The 24,469-nt window shown below is 45.4% G+C and overlaps 1 protein-coding gene across 1 annotated transcript; it reads left to right on the plus strand.

The window, feature by feature from the left end:
• The first annotated feature begins 5,984 nt into the window (after positions 1–5,984).
• LOC129380239 (uncharacterized) lies at positions 5,985–7,940 on the plus strand. Its single transcript, XM_072287258.1, has 3 exons — positions 5,985–6,009; positions 6,586–7,720; positions 7,822–7,940. Coding segments are annotated over exons 1-3 (1,140 nt in total). The 5' UTR covers positions 5,985–6,006; the 3' UTR covers positions 7,824–7,940.
• Positions 7,941–24,469: the final 16,529 nt, after the last annotated feature.

Below are 24,469 nucleotides of genomic sequence, written 5' to 3' on the forward strand. Positions count from 1 at the left end.
TCTTGCATATTGGGCCCAGGCCCACATTAGCTTACTCCTCCACGAGCTAAGTAGATCCCACATCTTCGGAACCTCAGTCGCAAAATTTGATGGCAGCGGTGAGATAGTCTGCGCAGCGCTTCGACTTCGGCACTATGAGTGCACGACCTTTTCTCCTTGAGAGTTGCCCGGCTTAACGTGGTTCTTCCTAGTAACAAGCGTGTTGGAAGCTTTGTTGGTGGACACCTTGTTTCAACACTTAATTCCTTGAGAAACTTATCGGCAAAAGAGAGGTAGCCAGTCATGGATTGGAGGAAGTTGCGCAGAATGGACCTAAACGTGATATGCGGGAAATTTGGGATCTATTGTGGGAAGCAGCTAAAGAAGGCGGAGGTCATTGATGCGATAGAGGCAAGCGCCAGAGATGAGGAGATCGTCGAGGCTTGGGAGGATATTCAGGGACAGAGAAAGCGAGAGCTGGATGAACGCGAACGCGAGAGAGAAGCCAAAATGAGGCGCGACAAAGAACGCGGAAGTGAAGAGTATGAGCGAAAGCGACAGCACAGAATACGGATATAGGAAATCGAAACGGAACGCGAATGCGAGAGAGCAGCCGACATAAGGCGGGATGTAGAGCGCGAAAGAGAAATACAGGAAGTTGACAAGGAAATCCAGCATCTCGGGGTGCTGCAGGCACGGTCTAGGCTGCACGTATTCAAGGACGGCGAAAACATAGTAGATTTTCTTGATTTTTCGGAAATGTTTACTCGGAGGTAGAGCTAGACCATCACTTTTGGTATGTAAGGTTGTTGGGGGTGCTTCCGTGTGGCGTGCCTTGTTGCTTAGCTCGTCTTCTGAGGTAGACTTCAAGAAGTGCGATCTGGCTAAACAGGCATTCTTGCACCATTTCGGTACTTCTGTGGAGTGCGAGAGAAAAGATCAAAGTGACCAGTGCAATGTTTTTACTTTGGAAGAAACTGAGGTTGCGCCAGAAAACGAAGAGCTCGAACAGTGCGAGGTGGTGAAACCTTGAGAGGCTGAGCACGTCGAAAGCAAAGCCGTTGCTGGTCTACAGAGAGGGGTCATTCCGGAGGGCCTCCCTTGCGAGGACGAGGCTTGTTGCAGTAGCCATGGGAAGGTTAAGGAGGCACTGGATACCTTCCTCGTATCCGAGCACTTAGATACTTTCCGGAATTGTCTAGAATAGACCCAGATACGGTAGTGGCCAAGCCAAGAAAAGACCCGACGCGTCAGAACGGGGCGGCAATCGCTCAGGGCTGACGCATTGGTGACTACGCAATACAGGCGTACGCCGAAACCGATCCAGCGGTCATCCCGCAGAGCCCTCCTTGCGGGAACGAGGCTTGTTACAGCAACCCTATGATGGTTAGTGTAGAGCTGGATACTTTCCTCATGCCTCAGCACTTGAGTGACTCTCTGGCACTGCCGAGAATTGAGAAAGAAGTAGAGACAGTGGCAATTCCGAAAGGCGTTCCTTGTGGGGACGAGGCTTGTTTTAGCAGCCCTAACAGGCTAACGGAGGCGCTAAAAACATTCCTCGTACCACCGCACTTGAGCGACGTTCTGGAATCGCGAAATGGAGAGAACGCCATGGTGGTCAGGCAGGGCAGGGAGCCGACGCTCGGGGGTTCCAGTTGCACATTCTACGACCACTTGGCAGTGAAAAATGAGGTCAGATGGCGCAGGCTCAAAACAGCGAAGTATTCGGCGCATCGAAAACTCACGAAAGAAGCCGCATCGCCGCGCGTGAGAGTGAGCAACGGGCCGTCAGGCAAAGCCGAAAAAGGTTCATTGTGGCGATTCAGGAAACGGAGGCGTCGCAAAAGGCTGATAACAACAGGAGAGAGCACGTCTCTGCGAGTAAGGGTGCGGCTGAAATGATCAACTTGGGTGAGACGTGCGATTCAGAACCGGGTCAGTCGAACAGCCACTGAGGTTGGATGCGCCGCAAGAGCAAGGACGAAGGGAGAATGGGTATTCTTCCCGTGTTTACGCCTCCCCCTCAGGGACAAGACAGCAAGCCGCGATCGCACGGAGTGGCAGGTGACGGCAGAGGGCTATATAGGTTTTGCACCCCTCGTGCTCCGCGTAGCCCGAAGTCTGTCTGTCGGCGACCCAATCGAGCGCGCATTAGGAAAGAGTCATTGTCGAATTTCATTTCATTCATTTATTGATACTGTGAATCCCATCAGGGATTGTAACAGGAAGGGCTGTATGTGATACATAGGAACATGGTATAAGGTGTTACATACTAAATCTTATACAATAAAGAATTTGGGCATATAACAGTTTGATAACGTGATTATACTAGAGAATAACAAGAACAAAGAGGATATGACAACAATAATTACAGTTGCAGAAACCAGTTACAGGGTCAGTATTGAGGTAATAACAGTCACGCAACAACCAAGGTTACAATAATGCCAACAAGAAAAAAAATATATTGCATCATTGCCTTAATTATATTCAAGCAGAAACACCATTAAAATAACAAGGCAACAAGGAACTACGTAAATAATGAAAATAATTATTGCTGCAATACGTATAGCAGTCAGAGTACCAAACGTATCTAAGGATGATCTTTCAGTGATACCTGTGTTAAGATTATTTCATTCGCGTGTCGCCCTTGGAAAAAATGAGTATTTGAAAATAACAGTGCGGAATGAAAATTTGCTTAATGTGTGTGTGAGTTTATGACGAGTTAATCTATTCGAGGACGCTGATATGTCTTTCATAATAGGCAGTTTGAGTTGATTGTGTATTAACTGATATATGATTTTTAGTCTAGCAAGCTTGGCTCTTCAGCAAGTCTAGCAAGTTCGGCCCGTTTCAGCAATGCTGTTGGTGAGTCTGTGATGGAATGTTTATTATATATGTATCTCGGCGCTTTTCGCTGTACCCCTTCTAGTTTTTTAATCAGCTTGTTAGTAAACGGGAACCAAACGGTGTTGGCGTACTCTAGAACCGGTCTTATAAGTGTTTTATATGCGAGTAACTTTGTTTCAGATGGTGCTAGTTTAAGGCCTCTGTTAATGAAGAATAGCTGTCTTATTGCGGTTGATGTGATATATGTTAACGTGAGAATCCTATCTCAAGTCAGATGTTAGTGTCACACCAAGGTGCTTATGCTCATGAACAGATGCAAGAGGAATGTTGTTGAGGGTGTACTGGAAGGCTGATGTATGTTTTTTTCTGGTTATAGATAATAGAACGGACTTTTTTAGATTGATATCCATCTGCCAGTCCTTGCACCACTGGGAGACTGCTGCTATGGCGTTATTTAAAGTTCTATGGTAATCAAGGCAGTTAATTTCCTGGACAAGAACGCAGTCATTTGCAAAAATTTTGATATTCTGTGAAGCATATGCTTGTAAGTCATTAATAAAGATTAAGAATAATACTGGGGCTAAGACACTTCCTTGGGGTACTCCTGATGTAACGTTAGTTGTCGCGGACCTCTCGTTGTTAATTTCAAGAAATTGTGTGCGATTACTCCTTAATCCAATCAAGGGTAGGGCCGCTTCCCAAAGTCAGTTATAGTTTTGCAAGAAGTTTAGTTTGTGACACGCGGTCAAATGCCTTCGAAAATTCTAAAAATATGAGGTCTATTTGTTTGTGGTTATCAATGCTCTTGGATTCGAGAATTGGGCGCATCCATAAGTTTTTTTTGTTGTTGTTACTTCTTTTGGTAGTTAGTACAGGAGGCAATCTTTTGTTTATTAGGAAATGATTACTTTTCATTTTACTAGTTTGACGCTAGTAAAGCAATTTTTGTTTATAGGCTTTTAAGGCCAGATAGAGTGTAGCTTTTTCTTTTAAACATCGCTCTATGAATTAATTTAATTCAGAGTAGCGCGGTCAACAGAGACCAGTACCCTTCGCTTTAGAAGTACTGGTACTAGCAGGTGGCACTGAGCAAACGAGCAATTCAGCACGCGGCACTGATTCCTTTGACCATTTTAATCGCTGTGACGAATCCAGTGGTTCAAAAGGGCGCCTTTTTCTTTCTCCTTGGCGACTTGTGAATCACGCGCCACATGGAATTTTTAGTTTGGAAGGGCGGCGTTCAGGACACGGGACACCTTGCCGGGGGAGGATCCCAATTCCTTCGAATTACGACCTAGCCGTACAGTGACCCGATTGACAGCTGTCTTGAGACCGCTTCGAGAAGGAGGGACAAAGGGGGCTGAAAGTAGCCTACTCATGGGCTTGCCCGCTCCTTGTAGGGCACGCGTTTCAACTAACAACCCGTTGTGACAGCGGTGAAGCATGTCTCCTAGATGGCCGTTTAGTGCGATGATGTGACTCAGTCGAGCATATTTTCCAGTATCACTGCACAGCGCGGCAACGAATTAACCAAAACGCGGTTGTCCTGAGCTGAGGTGTTTCAGTTATTGGCAAGGCTGACTTGATTCAGACTCTTGATTTATTCGTTTTCTTTTATTTTTGGTCATTTTCATGAGCTACGTCATTTAATAAGTGTTTATGCATCGATAGGGAACACAGTTTTCGTTTGTTTGTTGTTGTGTTCTAAACGATCTCCCTTTGTTTGTCGATTGCCTCAGAGCGGCGTGAGTGGCGCCTTCTTTGAAAGACTATGGAAACTAAATGGATCAAAACGTTAGCTACGCTACCATTTCAACTTTGTTTAGGGCCGTTTGCGCGGCACTCCTCTATACGCTCCTAACACTGCCCAGGCGACGCGTCCGAGCAGCGATCGTCAGCGCCTCTTGCGGTACCTTCCGTCAAAACTGACACTGACGGACCATGCTACTCAGGCTGCCCACGCGGATCTGCCAACGTGATCGCATGTTCATGCTCGTTTCGAAACGAACAAATGGTGCAAATTTTGCTGTGTTGCTTCAAGCCAATCTCAGAATTAGACGGTCGGATACGCCCTGCCATTCGTCGTAACGGGGAAAAGCTCTACGCTGTCTGGAATGTTGGCAGCGTGAAAGAAGTCGCCGGTGTGAGTGTGCTGGCGAAGTGTCACTCCCAGCAAAGCAAACACAACTACATCCTATCGCTGGACGTGAGTACGCTCAACTATCATATCATGCTTTGATCAAGAAGCTCAATTGAGTGCGCAGGCATGGCTGAGCTTATTAAGCGGTAGGCGTAGGTATTGTTGGCCAACCATTTGAGCTACCGTAGACAAAACGTGTTCTTCCGTGGGGCTCTTTTCACACGCTTGCAAAGCCTCATTGGCCACGGATGATAGGCGCCATATCTTTTCGAGTTACTAAAATACTTTTTTAAAAAACTTGCACGAAAAGTTTATTAGAGTGCTACATTCTGCCAAGCAACCGCAGTATTTTGTCTACAACTGCCGAGGCGCCGGCACAACCTTGGGACGATCATTCTTGCGTGTGAAGAGAAAAGGAAGTAAATGTTAATTCACCTGTCCCCTATGGCGAAGTTATGCTGTTGAAATGCCTCCAAGCGAATGTTGAAATACTAATTTTTCATAGTGCCTGCGCACACAGGGTGGCGATAACAAAAACACAAAAGGGTCCATGAGTTTGTTCGGCGCTAAAGCAGGCGACATCTGGTTAATACGCTGCGCTCGTGTGCGCATCCCCGCATTTGGTCCTGATTGTGGATGACGGTGTTCCGCTAAGAAACTGGGACTGAATATGTAATTGAGAACTCCTAGGAGAACCAGCTTTACTCCATCGCATATCGCACACCGCAGCAGAGAGAGGAGGAAAGGCGGAGTAAGAAAAGATATGGTAATAGGACAAAAACAAAGAAAAAGCTACAATGAGCAAGTTGAAGCATATGGATGCTGCATAAGATTACTTGATGGCAAAGACAGGTTCATTTTAGCGATGGTAGAGAGAGTGAGAGAGTTTTAGAATCTCAAAAAGGGGCATTGTCTCCCTCACCTCCCCCTAAGTCCGGTTTATAACTTGTTCTTGAAGTCAACCACTAGGTATAAAAGCGGGCTGACCAGCGACTCGAATCAGTAGGCTTCTGCTCCTCCGACGGATTAGGAACACCACCATGGTAAGACACGGGTGAACGCTTTATTTTCACGAGGTGATGCTACCAGTACATTTCCGAACGCGCTGCTTTGGGAAGCGACTCTAACTTGGAAAGGTCACTAATATTGCATAAATTCTCTATAATTGCTAGGCTTCTAAATATTAACTATACTTATGCATTTTATTTATTAATTATTATTCATTGTTATTGATTAGAAGGTAATGACTATTAATTGAATGGGACTTAATATCATCCATAGTTATTAACTGGAAGGTAATACACAGTCATACAATTATGACTAGAATCCTAGAATTCAATGTGTCTGAAACAGAAAGTATTGCTCACATAAAGGATGCTTAGGCTATATACCAAGGAGATGCCGTTTCGCTGCTGAGTAGCTCGCATGTGAGCGACGTGTAAAGAGCAGGTTAGATAGCAGTCACTACTATAATGGTGCAATGAATCTACACACAATACCTAAAGTTAGCCGCAAAAATTTATTCCTCTGTATTCAAGAATTAAATTAGAGGCATACCAAAATACGTGCACACAACATTAATATCAATACTGTTTCTAGAAGCGTAATCTCCTTTACAGCTGCGTGCCTGCATCGTCCTCGCCTTGGCCACCAGTGCCTTCGCTGGTCACGTTGGCCACGTTGCCGGTGGCTACACCCTCGCCAGCAACCTCGGCTACGGCCTTGGCTACGGAAGCCTCGGCTATTCCGGTCTCGGCTACGGTGGCCTTGGTCTCTCCCATTACGGTCTGTCCCATGGAGTTGGCTACTCCGGCCTGACCGGCTACGGCGCTGGCTTCGGATACGGATACGCCCCCGCCGCCAGCTACGCCGTCGCTGCTCCAGCTGTTACCCGCACCGTCTCCACCTACCACGCTGCTCCAGCTGTGACCGCTGTTCACGCCGCTCCAGCTGTGACCGCTGTCCACGCTGCCCCAGCTGTCACCTACGCTGCTGCCCCAGCTGTCACCAGGGTAGTCCAGGCCGCTCCAGTTGTCCAGACCTACGCTGCTGCCCCAGCTGTCACCAGGGTGGTCCAGTCCGCTCCAGCTGTCACCTACGCCGCTGCTCCAGCTGTGACCAGGGTCGTCCAGTCCGCCCCAGCTGTCACCAGGGTCGTCCAGGCCGCTCCAGTTGTCCAGACCTACGCCGCCGCCCCAGCTGTCACCAGAGTGGTCCAGTCCACTCCAGTTGTCCAGACCTACGCCGCCGCCCCAGCTGTCACCAAGGTTGTCCACTCCGCTCCAGTTGTCCAGACCTACGCCGCCGCCCCAGCTGTCACCAGGGTGGTCCAGTCCACTCCAGTTGTCCAGACCTACGCCGCCGCGCCAGCTGTCACCAAGGTTGTCCACTCCGCTCCAGTGGTCGCCAGCTACGCCGCTGCCCCAGCCGTGACTGCTGTCCATGCTGCCCCAGCTGTTGCCACCGTTGCCCACGCTGCCCCAGCCGTCGCTACCTACGGAGTTGCCCACGTTGCCCACTCTGCCCCAGCCGTCGCCACCTACGGCGTTTCCCACGTTGCCCACGCTGCCCCAGCCGTTGCTACCTACGGCGTTGCTCACGCTGTCCCAGCCTACTACGGCTACGGTGTTGGCTCCCTCGGCTACGGTGCCGGCAGCTACGGTTACGGCCACGGTCTCCTCGGCTACGGCCTGAACTACGGCTACGGCCTTGGCTCTCCTCTCAGCTACTCCACCCTCCTCCGCAAGAAGAAGTGTAAGTTCCGCTGTATTTTCTGTAGCGAAACAATTCTATGTGTTTTCGATCTGTTCTAGATAAGCGCAGCGCTAACATGTATTTTTTTGTTTTTGTTCCAGAAATCCTCTTTCTTTTAACACTTGGACCAGACAGAAACCACGCAGTCATGGACAACCAGATTTTCCGCTTTCAATGATGTATAATCATTGTTATGTCAGAATAAACTGTTTGTCTGATATTCCTTTTCTTGACTGGTGTACCACATACGAAGACATGATAGTATCGTTAAATTAAATCCACCACACCCTAGGCACAGGCTTAAGCGGAGAGTGAATTCCAACTACGGCTACGGCCTTGGCTCTCCTCTCAGCTACTCCACCCTCCTCCGCAATTGGATTGGATTGGAGAAACTTTATTTATGCCTGCAGTTGGGCGCTCGCGCGCCCCGACGAGGGCCTACGTCATCCTCGAAGTTGCCGTTACTCGGCGCGGGTCTCCGCTCGCCGTTGCCGGCTAGCTGGGTCCGTGCCTTTCGAGCGCCTCGAGGACCTGCTGGACGGCCCAGAGCTGATCGTCTCGGTCGTAGCTCTTTGCGGCTGCCTCGAGCCGCGGTGGGAGTGTTCTTGATTTAGCGTCTTCTGGATATTTAATGCAGTCCCACAAGATGTGCGTGTAGTCTGCGGTCTCCCTCCGGCAGACTCTGCACATATCTGTCGGATATGTCTCGGGGTACATGCGATTCATCAGTTTCGGGCTCGGTAGCGATCCGGTCTGGAGCTGTCTCAGTACTACCGCCTCCGCTCGACTCAGTCTCGGGTGCGGGGGTGGAAGAGTCCTGCGAGCCAAGCGGTAGGCCTTCGCGATTTCATTGTAATCCGTCATGCGGTCCTTAGTGCCGAACCACGTCGGACGGTCTGTCGCCGGGGCGCGGTTGGTTAGCGCTCGCGCCGCGGCGTGTGCCGTCTCATTATGGTTCTCATTGCGTTCCGACGCGTCGCCCGCGTGCGCCAGGAACCACTTGAGTCGTACTTTTCGTTCGTCTAGTTTTACCGCTCGCAGTACGCCTCAGCCTTCCTCCGCAAGAAGAAGTGTAAGTTCCGCCGTATTGCCTTTCGTAAATATTTTTTTTGTTATCGATCTATTCTAGATGTGTGCAGCGTTAACACGTAATTTTTGTTCTCGTTCCAGAAATTTTCTTTATCTTGAAACTCGGACTGGACACAAACCACACAGCCATGGACGTTCAGATTTTCTGGTTTCAATGATGTATAATCATTGTTATGGCCGAATAAACTGTTTGTCTGATATTTTTCTTTTTTGAGTGATGTACCGCATACGAAGACATGATAGGTTGGAGCAAGACATGATCTCGCTATTTCAAGACGGCGTACTGGAGTCTGCATCTTCTCCGGGTTAAGCCTGATACAGCGGCGCTGGCTACGCGAAAACTCAGCTTATATCCATTCCCACAGTGCGGTGCATCTGCAGAATATCTGCAGCGGCGTAATCGTGTTGCTAGCAAACATTTACGGAACCAGCATGACTGCACACGCAGTGTGCAGTCAAGGCTGCGCTTATTAAGCGTTAGGCGTAGGTGTTGTTGGCCAACCATTTGAGCTACCGTATAGAGAAAACGTGTTCTTCCGTGGTGCTGTTTTCACACGCTTGCAAAGCCTCATTGGCCACGGATGATAGGAGCCATATCTTTTCGAGTTACTAAAAGACTTTTTTTAAACAACTTGCACGAAAAGTGTATTACAGTGCTACATTCTGCCAAGCAACCACATCACTTTGTTTACAGCTGCCGAGGCACCGGCAAAACCTTGGGACGCTCCGGCCGCCAAGACTCGGGTGACCTTATCGGGCAACCTGAACCCAAGCAGAGCCTCACAGCGTGAAGTGCTCAGCGACTTGCAGCCATCACGCAGTACGCTTCGTACAGGAAAATAGATAGCTCTAAAAGATATGAAGAAATTACAAAAATGTGTATGCCGGCTTCCCGGCAAGACTCTTTCACGACCAAAAACTTCAGTTTACTAACTACAATACTTTCTAGTGCGATCCTCCAGGAAGGAAGCGCGAGCACAAATCCACGTCTGGCTTGGAAATCTGTAGAGTCGGAAAGCAGGCAATCCTGCGCGGCCGTTACAGTCTTTGACGCAGCAGTACCACCATCCCCACGCTTCTTTTCCGAGGTAGTTTTTGATGTCTTGCACATTTGCCATCGTAAAACCGCGGTATGGGAACGTTTACCTGCAAGACGGTGGCGCACATGGTTCAGAAGTTTCAAATCACATGCGGTCATAACAACAACACGTGCGCAAGCTGGATTCTACACCGTCGACTGAAGTTGGGTCAGTGCCAGAGTTGCGCTTTCGACGCTACAGGTGGCGCGGCCGTCGCCGGGAAAGTCCGTTGTCAGGAGCGTATGGCTGCCTTTCTGGCGCTCGCTGATCTAACCTCGGGAATAATTAAGCGAGAGGGTATGATTACCTGACATTTCTCGGAGGTGGTTTGTGTGCTTGCCTTGTCTCTGCTCTGGTGCTGTGCGGATTTGATCGCTAAATGCCAGTTCGCAGCCTACGACCTGCAGCCAACTCTCCCTCCAAGATGGCCATTGCCCCTGGACGTGATCCACCCGGCGAGCCCGGGACTTCGAGCCGGAGCTGAGCCTGCTGAGCGGCCAAGGCCTCTTTAAGGGGCACCGATGAGCTTCTCCCTTGCGAGCCCTCTTCCTGGCGGTGTACGGGCTGCTGTGACCTGCCGTTCAGCCCGCGACAACCACCGGTCACGGCTAGCGCGATTATGGAGAACGGGCCGACGGCCTCGTCAAAATGGTTCTCAAAACGGATGATTTATCGCCAGCACGGGAGTACCTCCGTCATGAGAGGTTTCAGCAAATAGTGCAAGGGTACGGTCCATCACTTGTAAGCCGCCCAAATTGGCACATCCTCGCCAGGGACGGAGTAAGTGTACTATCGGAGTCAGTGTACGATCCCCCTTCCCCTCTTTGTGCACAGTGATGTGCGTGGTTTCCGACAAAGCTCCTTTCGGGGGCAAGGGGCAAAAGGCCTCCGGATTGGTGGGACCTGATGTCATTGGTGTCCTGACGCCGGATTGGGGGAAGAGATTGAACAAACACCCCGCAGGGACTAGAAATAGCAACGGGCGGTCGGAGTGATCGGCTGGTACAATTTCTTTATGAACATTCTTGTAAATATGTAAATATAATCTTGTTTGTAAAACCTCTTCATTATCGGGCCTAGCCCCACATTTACTTACTCCTCCACGAGAAAAGTAAATTTCACATCTTCGGACCCCCAGTGGCAACAAAAGAAAGACACCTATAAAAACCCTCCGATTCTCAAGCTTGTATTATCTGCCTGTCATTTCATTATTGTCGAGAAAGACAGGCTTCACATGTTGAAACCAGTTACAATATAAAATCGCCTTAACACAGTGAAAATGTTTCTAGCAATACACAATGTGAATGCCTCCCGATGCGGTGTTGATGCTTCAAAACAACCTAGAGTAGTAAGTGAGGTTTGCAACGTGCAAGATTTGACACAATCAAGAATCGAGAGGAAAGGAGCTACGAATTACGTATGTTTTAGCTATTCTGTACGTTTTTCGTTGTGAGTGATACAGGTGTTTGAATTCTTTTTGATGATTTTCTCATAAAAACCTTTTTCACGTTTTGTTTCATGCACCAACAAGCATAATTATATTGACAGGGATATTTTTTGTTTGTATCCGGTGACGGTGTTTCCCCGGCTAACGAATTTTAACGTTATCGCCCGGTGCAGGGCGCGCCTGCACATATCGGAAATTTCGCGAATGTTGTTGATGGTTCTGTCGGTTGTCTGTTGTTAATGAACCTTTTATGATCTGATTGCATACGTGACAGGAATTTTGTCGTTTCTGGAAGGCGCGCAGGCACCAGCGAATACGCTGCAACTTCCGACGACTCATTTATGAAAGCCGGCGCGCTTGACCGGCGGATGAGATTTCCTACAGTCACCGACTTTGCTCTCCGCTATCATTGCGAATGAGTTTTTCTTTTGCTGGGGGCAAGTTCACCTAATAAAGAGTTAAATTTGTAACTGCCAGTTCTGACTCTGCGTCATTTTTCACGTCACTACTGCGCGACTATATTTGTAACACAGATTTTTCAGGGATACTTTGCACGCCTCATTCTTACATAGTTGGCTGGGCAATGGGCTACAAAAATGAAATCGTACAACAGATTTTGATGCGATATGGCATGGTCACGCAGGTGTTTGCAAAGCTACCTTTTAGACAGACGACATGCGAACGCGAGCGCTGATGTCGATACATTGTGCACTATTGTTACTTCAAAGGTAAAAAGAAACTGTGGCGGCAGGCGCACATTTATTATTCAAACTTGAAAACCCATAATTTAAATAGTCATTGCTTTTTTTTTTTAATGCATAAGCATTCTTTGGTGAATAGCCCAACACCGTCAGGCGAAAATTGTAATTCCTTGTATCAGCACAAAAATACGTACTTTGCAAACTTAAGTAATTTAATCATTATAATAGTGTAAATGTAGATGATTCGTAGCATTATAACCCGCCGTGGTTGGTTAGTGGCTAAGGTGCTCGGCTGCTAAGCACGAGGTCGCGGAATTGAATCCCGGCCACGGCGGCGACATTTTGATGGGGCCGAAATGCGGAAACACCCGTGTACTTAGATGTATTTATTTATTATTTTACAAGTACTGCCAGCCTTGTTACCAGGCCTTAGGCAGGAGTAGGCATGTGCAACAAAAAACAAGTATGAAATAAGATCAAACAAGATAACAGATACTGCACAAGAATCTGCATAACAAACAACATGAGAGAAACCTTTTCACAATTATGATTTGACTGGTAAAAACGAGGGATGAACGCTATGATTTATTCACAACGTGCAGAAAGAAAGGATGAAACCTTTGGACAGTCGACAGTTGTGGCAGGTAATGCGTTCCATTAGGAAATCGTGCGTGAGAAAAAAAAGAATTTTTAAATGCGTTGGTCCTGCAGGAAAAATCTCTAACCTTTTTGTTGTGATAAGAGCGCGTGCAGCGGTGGCTAGCCGGTAGAATATATGATGTTTTATTCATTCCTGATTGATTGTTATAGAGTAAGAAGAAAAATTTCCTTCTGTCCCGGTAACGCCTTACTGCAAAGTTTTCCATTTCTGCAGCTTCTAGCAGAGATGATGGGGATGAGCCCAAGCTGTACGAATTGAAAATAAACCTGGCTGACTTTCTTTGGACTTTCTAAATTTTAGTGATGTTGATTTGTGTGTGCGGATCCCAAACAATCGCAGCGTATTCTTGAATGGGTCGGATGAATGTTTAGTATGCTAAAAGCTTTATTTCAAGTAAAGCGTTTGCTATTGATCGCCTTAAAAAGCCTAGTTTCTTCATTGCTTTATAATATATGTATGTTACACGTTCATTCAACCTAAGATCTGATGTTATTACTATTCCCAGGTATTTGTACGTAGACACGACTAATAAAGAATGGTTGTTAATGCTATAAGTAGGGGTTAAGGGATTCTTTTTGCGAGTAATGATCATTGCAACAGTCTTCTTGAGGTTAATAGCCATCTGCCATTTCGAGCACCATGTTTGTACTGTAGACAGCGAGGTTTTTGAAGCTTCCTGATCATTTGAATTGCGTATTTCATTGTACAAAATGCAGTCATCTGCAAAAAGCTTTATCTTGACGCGTATGTCACTGATGACGTCGTTGATAAAGATAAGAAAGAGGAGCGGCCCTAACACTTATCCCTGTGGAGTGCCTGACTCTACAGTTGCTGGTGTCGAAGCTGCATCGTTGACCTGAACACTTTGTCTCCGTAATGAAAGGTATGCTTTAATCCAGTTAACTAAGGCGTCGTTTTTTAAAATGGGTTTGAGTTTAAGAAGTAGTTTTGAGTGAGAGACGCGGTCAAATGCTTTTTCAAAATCGAAAGATATTAAGTCACTTTGGCCTTGTCTATCTAAAGCTGTCGCTAAGTCGTGAAATGTTTCTACGATCTGAGTTACGGTAGAAAAACCTCGCCGGAAACCATGTTGTCTCGCGTCAACTATTTCGTTGTCGTTAAGAAAGGCAGAAATGTGCTTGAAAATTATGTGTTCGAGCGTTTTGCGCATGTGCATAGTAAAGATATTGGCCTGTATGATGTAAGGAGAGACGGATTTGCTGTTTTTGGTATGGGTATGACTTTCGCGTACTTCCAGTCGGTTGGAATTTCTGCGCATGACAGTGATTTCTCGAATGTTAATGTTAAATATTTTGAACACCATTCGGCGTATTTGGAAAGAAATGCATTCGGGATTCCATCAGCTCCGGGCGATTTTTCAGCGTCGAGGTTTAGCATAAGTGCTAACACACATTCCTCAGTAATTCTTGCATCACCAATCGGCAGAATGTGTTCATACCTAGGGAATTGTGGGCTGATACAGCCGTCACGTGTAAACATTGAGCAGAAATATCGGTTGAGCGCATCTACGGTTTCAGCACTGTCGGTTAAAACCGCATCACCGATAGAGAGTTTGGGTGCAGCTTTCTATATTGACGATATGTGCTGCCAGAGCTTTCCTGGGGATGAGGCGAGAAAATTTTAGTGTTTTTCTTCTGATTTTTTTTATTTTATCAGCTAATAATGTACGCAAGCCAAGAAGCCGATCGCTTGCGGGAACAGTTGGGCGCTGCTTGAGTTGTTTTCTTGCCTTTTTCATTTTCCGCTCTATTCGTACTATTTCTTTTGTTACCCAAGGATTGCGCTTCCGCAGCACTTTTCGCTTCACAGGTAGAAAATTACGGATACACTTCAGAGCTAGGAACTTGAAGGAGCCCCACATATCATCAATAAAATGTTCGTTAAAGGTCAATAGATGAACGTGAATAGGTGCACGTTAAAGAACTACACCTGGTCGATGTTTCCGGAGTCCCCGACTACGGCGTGCCTCATAATCAAAAAGTGGTTTTGGCATGTAGAGCACCATAATTAAATGTAATGCAGCTTTATAAATCATACGGAACATTTTAACCTCCAAAATATAAATAAAAAGAATACCTGTAGAGGTGCATAGGGCTTCTTAGAAAATGCATGGGGAACTTATAGTAGGGGTGGGCCAAATCGAAATTTGGAGGTCAGCGAACTTAAATTTGGTGGTGGGCAAACTTATATTTGTGGGTTCGCCAACATAAAATTGGGGATGCGCCAAGAAGAAATCTGGCAATCGGCAAACTCGAAATTTGCGGGCGAGCCAAAATAAATTTCGGGTTGACGAACATAAACTTGGGGATAGGCCAAGTTGAAATTTGGGGGTATGCTTACGGATACTTAGAGAACTCCCGTAGAGCTCCTGCGTTATTTTTCAGTTCTTGAATTTGATTTGAATTGGGCTGCTACGAACCCATGTGTGGGTAACAATTACTACCTGGTTTTCTCATGCATACAGGCGATGTGCAGGGGGTGCTCTCGTGATCGCGCACGCCTGCTCCTACTAAAATTGCACAATCGTCCTATACAGTTTCGCACTGACCAACATAGCTACTTCCCCATAGCTACTTTAGCATTGATATGACAAACACATGGACAGCCGATGCACTCGCGACTAATTCATTGTACGAAGGCACGCTGAATATAATACCTGTGGTGCACATGCACGCACAGGCTAGAAAGAAGGTGCCAAACACAGACGGATATGCCACAAGCAATACCCTATATCAGACGCACAAAGTAAAGCATCTGTTCATGTGGCAGAAAACAAATGTCTGCAGTATAGAACTGACCTCGAAGCTCCCATAACATCAGTATGTCCCATTCATACAGCTTTAAGAAGAAACCAACTTCCTCATAAACCTTACCTTCAGCGTCCTCAGTGCAGTTATCACCATTCTTCAAGATTTTCTACACCATTGGGTAGTGCAGCTAGTCCATAATTATACGCCTCCATTATACGCCCCTTCGCGGGAGCCGAAGAAGAGAGAGCGTGTCGTGTGCAGAGAGCGCAGCTGACGCGCAAGTAGAATTCAGGATGGAAGCACCGCGGGCAGGAGAGTGTCGCTAATTTAAAATTATCAAGGTTTTTAAACCTGAGCAAGAAAGCACCGCAACCTGTAGTAAAGTATGAGAAGTAGCTCAGGCACGGCAAAAGTGCGGGTAGAGTCACGGCCGAAGTAAAGTTTCGGTCAATATGTTTCGGCCGTATCGTACTCTCAAATCCTAAGTCGTCTGCCCCATCAATACCACAACCGCCGCGTCGCGTTCTCCTTTGTGACAAATGCAGCGAGCGATTACTGCTGACACCATTTTTGGCGCTGTGCCAGAAAGTGTTTCGTTAGTCTGCACTACAAAGCGCCCTATGTAGAGACGTGCGACATGTCTCTAAAATGATGCTTCGCCGGAAATGATCGCTCGAGAATATCGTCCCGGATTACAACTTACCTTTGTTTTCTCTGCGTCATTGTTGCTCATAGTACTTACAGTCACCCCGAGAAAGTTTGCATGCCGATTTTCGATAGGTAAATAACCCATGACATAATAGTTCTGCGGAAACCTGCAAGGAGGAGAGAAGTAATTAATGAAGGGAAAATGGTCCCTGGTTCGAGTCCAGGACTAGGACGAATTTTTCTTCAATTGCGAGGCTTTCTTATCGAGGAACCGGTATGGGTTTCCTTTATAGCAGTTGGTACGAACGGGTGGACGTCCGATTTTCCCTTCAGTAATTACTTCTCTCCACCTTACAGGTTTCTGCAGAACTAATATGTCAAACTCTTGCCTTTGCTTCGAGTTGTTGACAAACTCGACTTCGCCCTACCATCTGCTAGCCGCATGTTTAGCTCAGATGGTAGAGCGGCTGCCCCGTAAGAGCGGTGGTCCCGGGTTCGAGTCCCGGACCAGGAAGAATTTTTCTTCAACTTCGAGGCTTTTCTTTCGAGGAACCCGTATGGGTTTTCTTTGTATCAATTGCTACGAATGGGTGGATGTGCGATTTTCCCTTCATTAAGCAAATGACCCTTCTCGCGAAATGTAGCCTGCGCAGCTTCGTCAAGTGCAGTTTACATCCATAGTCCGCCTCTCACTTGCCTTCCGCGGGGCGCTTCAAGCTTGCACCCTGAAAGCTAGGACAGCGAAGATGTTTACGGCCTTCCTTTGCGCAGTGTTCTGTAATGTGCAGCCACCGCTCGTGTTCAAATACATGTTCGCGAACCCGGCGGCCACGTATCGCGTCTGCATTCTTGCAACTGCTCAAATAACTTGCCCAACGCGTACGTCGAGTACGCAGTGCATACGAGAAATACACCCATCAACTTGCATATGTTGAGCGAGCCACGCGCCTCTACAATATTTATTGGTATTTTGTGCCTGGGTGCCTTGGAGCAACTGAAAGATCAATAGGCATGTACTGTTCCAGGACATTCGCCATATCCGCATCACTACCGTTCGCGGGCCCCTTACAAAATATTTTAATCTGTTGTTTAGAAACTCTTTTGAATTTGTTCTACACAACTCCATTGTGTTTATTTTGATTGCCTATATAATTTTCCTATAGTGTTCTGAAAGTTATTTGGCCACCGCATTCTTATAGGAACTCTAAAGACACATTTCGATAGAATCGCTGAATGGATTTGCTTTTAAGGTCCTAAAGGCAAGTTTGTATAGAAGATTTCTGTGTAGTTGCTTTTAAGATCCTAAAGACAATGTTCTATAGAATATTTATATGGAGTTGCTTTGAAGATGCTAAAGACAAATTTCTATAGAACATTTTTACCGAGTTGCTTTCAAGATGATAAAGGCAAATTTCTATAGAATATTTGTATGCAGTTGTTTCGTGTCCCTACAGGCAAATGCCTATAGGAACTAGGCCAATGTGTGTAAAGTGCTTGCATACTGAAATGATTTTGCGCCAAAAAACAACACACACAAGAAAGACGACGACACCACGGGTGACGGCACCACAGCGCCCGTGGTGTCGTCGTCTTTCTTGTGTGTGTTGTTTTTTGGCGCAAAATCATTTCCGTATGCAAGATGACCAACTATCCCAGCAGTTACCTCTTCTAAAGTGCTTGCAATTTACCAAGGTTATAGAGAACTGTATTGTAGGCGATAAGGACTACAGTAAATGAAGTTGCAAAGAAATAGGCGCTACAACCACGAAGTATTCAGTTTGAAATGTTTATTGCACTTCAGACTAGATACATAGTTCATATATGGGACGTACACGCTTAAGACTAGAACTTGCAACACACAAACTGTAGCTGCCAACGCGTTTCTCCGGTTAAGCTGCTAGTGCTAACGCTCGAAATATGAGGCAAAACATCAGTGGCAGACTTGATTACAATTGACACCTGGCAATAACAAGCTTGACTAGGACAGAAAACTTGACCATTAAAACTGCAAAAGCATCGCCTTTTCCGGCAGTGTACATTAAATGGTTGGATACTAGGGCTTGAAAATAGACTGATATGAATGTGCACTGCAATGTTATGTGTCAGCCTGACGAAATACACAGCATTTTAGTCTATGTTTAAGTGTGAAAATAACACTGGCAGTCCCGGCAAAAATGTGTGCAAATAATGGTCTTCATAGATAGGCACACCATATATCGTACAAAGTTTAAAATCTTGAATTTTGTTGCAAGGGAAACAATTTTGAGATCAGAGCCATTATTCTAAACTTAGGGTGAGAAATAAAAATCAGACCGATACACGCAATGCCTAAAAAAATATTTAGCTCGGGGCTTCCTATGTAATGCACATGAACAGTAAAATCGTTTTTCTCGGCAACTATGGGACCATATTCGGGGAGGTTTGATACATTAAAAATGTTAAAATCATAGTTTTTATACTAACGCCATCAATTTTTAATAAAAACTGCTGAAAATACCAAAATTAGAAGGAAAAAAGCTTACGAAGTTTGCAACAATATATTACATATATGATAACTACCACAATTTCACTAATTCTGTAAATTTTCCTACTCAAATACATCCGAAATACAGAAATACTTTTCAGACAACTACAGGACTAATCAATAAAACTTGGTGCTGGGCTAGTTGGTGATGCATTCTTTATAACTGATGGTAGCGCTAAAAGGACGGACACAAGATGAAAAGACGACACGACGACGAGGAAACGCTACTGACAACTGGTTTATTTTTCGAAAAAGTTCTATATTTAAAAGAATCACAACACATGCGCACAACCGAACTGCACCAGCCTTCTTTATCGCAATATCGAAAACATGCACGCGAAGTGAAATGATAAAACATTCGAGCACCAAGAGGTGAACACATGACCAATTGAAGACAGCCATACGTTACGGTTTTTCAAATCTCCCCAGAAGTGTGCGCTCAGCCGAGTACAAATTTATTGAAGCATCGCTGATGCACAGACCCTCCTTCTTTTGTATGTGGAAAGCTTCCAGCAACACTCTAGCTTTAGAGCTTGCACTTCTACCCAGAACCTTTGCTTCTTTAAACCGTGGCACGCACTCGCAAACCATCACATGCGAAACTAAATTCGCAAGTTTGTCTGCGGTGAAGGTCAACGCGGTTGCAAAAAGCAGCATGAAGACACCTTCGTCAGGTGTGCCCTAGGAGTGGTATACTTTATTCCCCTGTCCTGCGGCAAGTGCTATATCGGGCAGACAGGGCGTTGCCTCAATGACCGCTTAAGGGAACACTCTCAAAACTTAACAAAACAAGACAAACTTGCGAATTTAGTTTCGCATGTGATGGTTTGCGAGTGCGTGCCACGGTTTAAAGAAGCAAAGGTTCTGGGTAGAAGTGCAAGCTCTAAAGCTAGAGTGTTGCTGGAAGCTTTCCACATACAAAAGAAGGAGGGTCTGTGCATCAGCGATGCTTCAATAAATTTGTACTCGGCTGAGCGCACACTTCTGGGGAGATTTGAAAAACCGTAACGTATGGCTGTCTTCAATTGGTCATGTGTTCACCTCTTGGTGCTCGAATGTTTTATCATTTCACTTCGCGTGCATGTTTTCGATATTGCGATAAAGAAGGCTGGTGCAGTTCGGTTGTGCGCATGTGTTGTGATTCTTTTAAATATAGAACTTTTTCGAAAAATAAACCAGTTGTCAGTAGCGTTTCCTCGTCGTCGTGTCGTCTTTTCATCTTGTGTCCGTCCTTTTAGCGCTACCATCAGTTATAAAGAATACAGGACTAATTTGAATTAAGTTTGCGGCATTTAAGAAAATAATAAGCTAACAATTAAATACTGCCGTTTGTCTTAACATTCCACTACCAGCATGACCTGTATGGTGCTCTGGCTACTACTCACATGTTGCAAGTTCATTCTTACATGATCACCTGCTATTTTCACTTCCCAGGAAAGGAGCGAGGAAAGGCTAGTTTTTGGCCTCATTTGTTCCGTCTAGTAATCGGCGACGGCGGAGCCTGGAAAATACAATTGAAATTAATTTTCAAAAGGTGTAATGAACATTCAGACATATGTATTAGCAGGCACAAACATGCCACAAATATCTATATAGTTGTAGCACTATGCTAAAATTCATTTCAGTATTTTAGAATAAAATTATAACAGAAAAGTGGCAGAACGCCCCACCTCCCTGACCACTCTGCCAAATAGCGGCAGTTCTTTTGAGAATCACTTTTGAGAATATTTTTACTTTCCCAAGATTCTGTGACATTAGCATTGGGCCAATGTGCCTGGCACTAGAATGTAATTGCTAATGACAAAACGTATCTCCAAAGGACAACAGCCGAGTCACACATTAATATCATCTTGCAATGACAACTCATTCCCATATATAACATAAGCAAGCAGGAACACCCATGAGCTAAGAGTCCTATACAGACGTCGCCCCATGAATAGGAAACACATTTTTTGAAAATAAGGGAATGACCTACTGGCTTCTAGTGTTGAGCGGCAGACAAAATTAATATTCCATCCGCTGTTAGCCATAGTTGGCATGTACTATGCTTAGTATGCCAATAATAAATTTCTCACATGGACCTTGAGATGGAGCAATCATGATAATGCATCTAAGTATTCATTGTGTGGGGACCAATAATGTTTCAAGTTGTCTTCGCAAATTATGTTGGATAACTGTCAATTTGCGGTATTTGGAACAGAGTCGCAGTGTCACTGTCATATACAGTGGGCCCAGTATATTCGTGCTTTTTGAGTTCTTGAAACCATTAATTTATAATCTATTACGGGTATGTACACTAATATGTATCCTAAACACAATGATAGGACTTCCCAATTGTAATCGAAAAGTTAAGTCAGTTTAATTAAAAAGGGTTCTTCTTGCAACATAGCATGTGAAAAACAGAAAACAACAATTATACTAATTACGTAACCTTTAAAATTGATTGCATAACTGCTCTATAGGTCAAGCAGAAGATTTGGCAAAAAATAAGGTGCCTGCAACTAGTAGCAACAAACAAATTTGTTACTACTGGAGGCTGCGGAGAATTCAGTAAACAGATTCTGACCCACTCTTTTAATGTGGTATTTCTCAGCGACTTTGTTGGTAAATTGGTTGCTGTAGGTGAACAAAACCAATGAGCAGTCTAAATCCGGCACGCAGCCCCAGTCCCATCGGTGCATGGTCAAGTGGGACGAGCATACTGGTTCCTTGAGTTAATTATGGTGCTCTCCTTGGCACATGTTGAGGCACCGGCCAGTCTGCTGCATGCACATTTGACCAAATATACACATGACCACGGGAATAGACTACACTACCACTCACAGACGCAAGACAAATTTAGCGGTATCTCTAAAAAATTAAATTAAGGGGTTTTGCGTGCCCCCACCGTTTGATAATGAGGCACGCCTTAGTGGGGGACGCCGGAAATTTGGCCCACCTGGCGTGCTTTAACGCGCACCTAAATCTAGGTACATGGGTGTTTTCGCATTTCGCGCCCATCAAAATGCGGCCGCCGGGGCCGGGATTCGATTCCGCGACTTCGTGCTTAGCAACCCAACACCATGGCCACCAAGCAACCACGGCGGGTTTAGTGGTATCTTTAAGCAAGCCTTCCTTGTCAGGGTACCTATATATCCAGTGAAAAATGCGTGGCAGTGCGCAAGTGAATTTTGAAATGTAAGCGGGAAATTGAGGCTTGCTCAGTGAAAGATACCACCAAATTTGTCCAGGGTGCATCATAGGGGGTGTAATGCATCCCTTTCACACGTGGTCAAGCGTACATAGGGCAAACTGGCCGGTGCCTTATCATGTGCCTAAGAGGTCACCATATTTCTTTCAAAAGAACAGTGCGGTCGTCCAATCGTGCCCTACATTTACACAACTGGGCTTCATGTTGGCTTACAATCCTTCATCTGTTTTGATTCACCTAAAGAATTTGCCAGTGAAATCAGTGAGGCATACCATATAAATAGCAAAACATGTGAGAGAGCCCCATTTTTAAAGAAAAAAACAACAAAAAAAGGTATTCTTAGTAGATCACAAGTGATCGAAATCAGTCTGTGCCTATTTACTACTGAAGTAAATGCAGCACAGAGAATACCGACCTTCATATTAAATTTCAAGAAATTCAAGCTCATCCAATGTTTATTTGCCAGTGGCTGTTATTATGGGAACAAGACAGAAATAAAAAAAACTAAACATGTCAATGATAAACAATGCTGTGCACATTACGTGCTTGGACCTGCGACATATTTAGCCCACTACTATTCGAATTTTACAAGCACAGAAAACTGCATGAAATCGTAACACAAATAGAAAAAAGGCGCAAATAAAGCACACAGCATAAGAAATAGTTTTCAAAGAATAAAACCACAGTAAAAAGTAATAGACATACTATGTACAAAGCAAAAATAAAATTTAACTTTCAGCCAAGCAACTTATGCAAGAAAACATACTGAATATCAGGACAGGTGAGGTACATAGTTTTGCACAAAACAAGATATGAGGGCATAATCGCTACGCACACAAATAAGCAGCAAGTTCAATGAATTTGCATAAATTGTTATCCTCTTTAGTAAGCTGCGTTAAGTAATGTATTGATAAACTTCACCGTGAATGATACCAGGCCCACTTTTTCGGAACACATACACTTCATACACACCTGACATGACCATCCAGATCACACGCCATGCTGCTGTCTGGGGGCTCCTTGATCTTGTGGTTTATGGTGTGGGTCATGGTCTCAACAATACAAAATGAGTTTTGCATTAGCTTATAACAGTAGTACAATAATGCTGTCATACAGCGAACCCATGCAAGCAGCGCCTAAAACGAGTCACGAAAACAATGTTTGCACTAACATGGCAAGAGATGAAAAGGTTGAAATAATCGAATCTCATGATAATTCGGACCTCTTAACCAAAGTAATATTTGGGACACGCCGCAGCACCGCATTAAACTGTAACCTCGTTTTTTCCATTACTTTACCCTGTCATGTTTAGTTAAGTCAAAGTTATGTCAACACATCTTGTCTTGAAAATAAAGCTCTATTAGAAGCAAGCTGTGATTACCTTACATCTTTTTCTCTAGAACAGTTCGGCAACCGAAAACCTCGCAAGCAGAGATTGTGCACACCGTCGGAGAACTTATAAGCGAGGAAACGTCATTGAAGAAAGAATCGGTCAAGAGGTAGACGGGTCGTTACTATGCAACTTTAGCAGACAAGCCCGAGCTGTCGCAGAGGTGCACAAGGTGAACACGATTTCCCAAACCTTTCTCAGAGGAAGGAAACGCTTATCAGGATTATCAATTCCGCATTGTGGCAATAGAGTTGCGTTACAAAATTCTGACAACCAGTGTGCAGCAAGAATCAACTCAGGCTTCACTGTTGTCGCCGGTGTTCCATTTCCTACGTTCGCAAGACACTCTAAGCACACACGAGAAGCACAAGCACACACAACACACATGAACGCACGTGTAGTTCGCGAGCACGATTGCTTACCGTTTCAACAGTCGACGATGTTTCTCGCAGCATACATGCCGTTGCGTAGTGGGTGAGCTGAGGCACGCCAATTATACGCATTATTTTTTGTGACAACCACCAAATGTTTCAGGGCAACCAGCAGAGACAAAGGGAGCACACTCCACGGCATGAAAATTGTTGGTCTACAGTCAGCTGGCGCGCCACGCATACGGCGAGTTTAAAGCCAGATAGATGCAAATCATCTTCTGGCACTTTCGCGCACGCAAATTACGTCTTATTTCGTTGCAGAATACCTAAAAACACACGATCAAACAAACACATCGAAACAGCTCGCACTACCGATTGAAGACGGAGCAATAACAACAAGCCTTATTTTACCGGTCGCGTGGCGACGGTGCCGACAGCGCCGCCTGTATTCTTGTGCGGCCGTTGTGGCCTCTGTGAGTAATTATCACTACAGCAGCTTTTGTGCCATTTTGGGCCCAACTACATACATACGTTTATATTGTACGCTATAGTTTAGTGCAGAAATAAATTACATGACGTATCCTTGTTTTTGAATCGCTTATGCCGCATGCAGTCAGCAAAAGCATGGCCTTCAAGACCTGAACAAGCTAGCCTGAGAAAGCTATCGCTGGGGTGTGATTTGAACAATTTAAACTTCGGCCACTGGCCTTAAAGCCCAAAATGACGTTATGCGCAGCCGTTACCTGCAGCACCTGCAGCGTCACTTCGTTTCTCTTTGAAGTAACTTCCTACTGTCGTTTAAATGTAGCCCAGAAATTGTTAACCCGATCTCGGGGGTACACGAGTGCCCTGTGTGATGTTTCCATGCTCTTTCTAAC

The sequence above is a fragment of the Dermacentor andersoni genome, chromosome 3 (assembly GCF_023375885.2).
Source record: "Dermacentor andersoni chromosome 3, qqDerAnde1_hic_scaffold, whole genome shotgun sequence".
In the NCBI taxonomy this organism is placed as follows: domain Eukaryota; kingdom Metazoa; phylum Arthropoda; class Arachnida; order Ixodida; family Ixodidae; genus Dermacentor; species Dermacentor andersoni.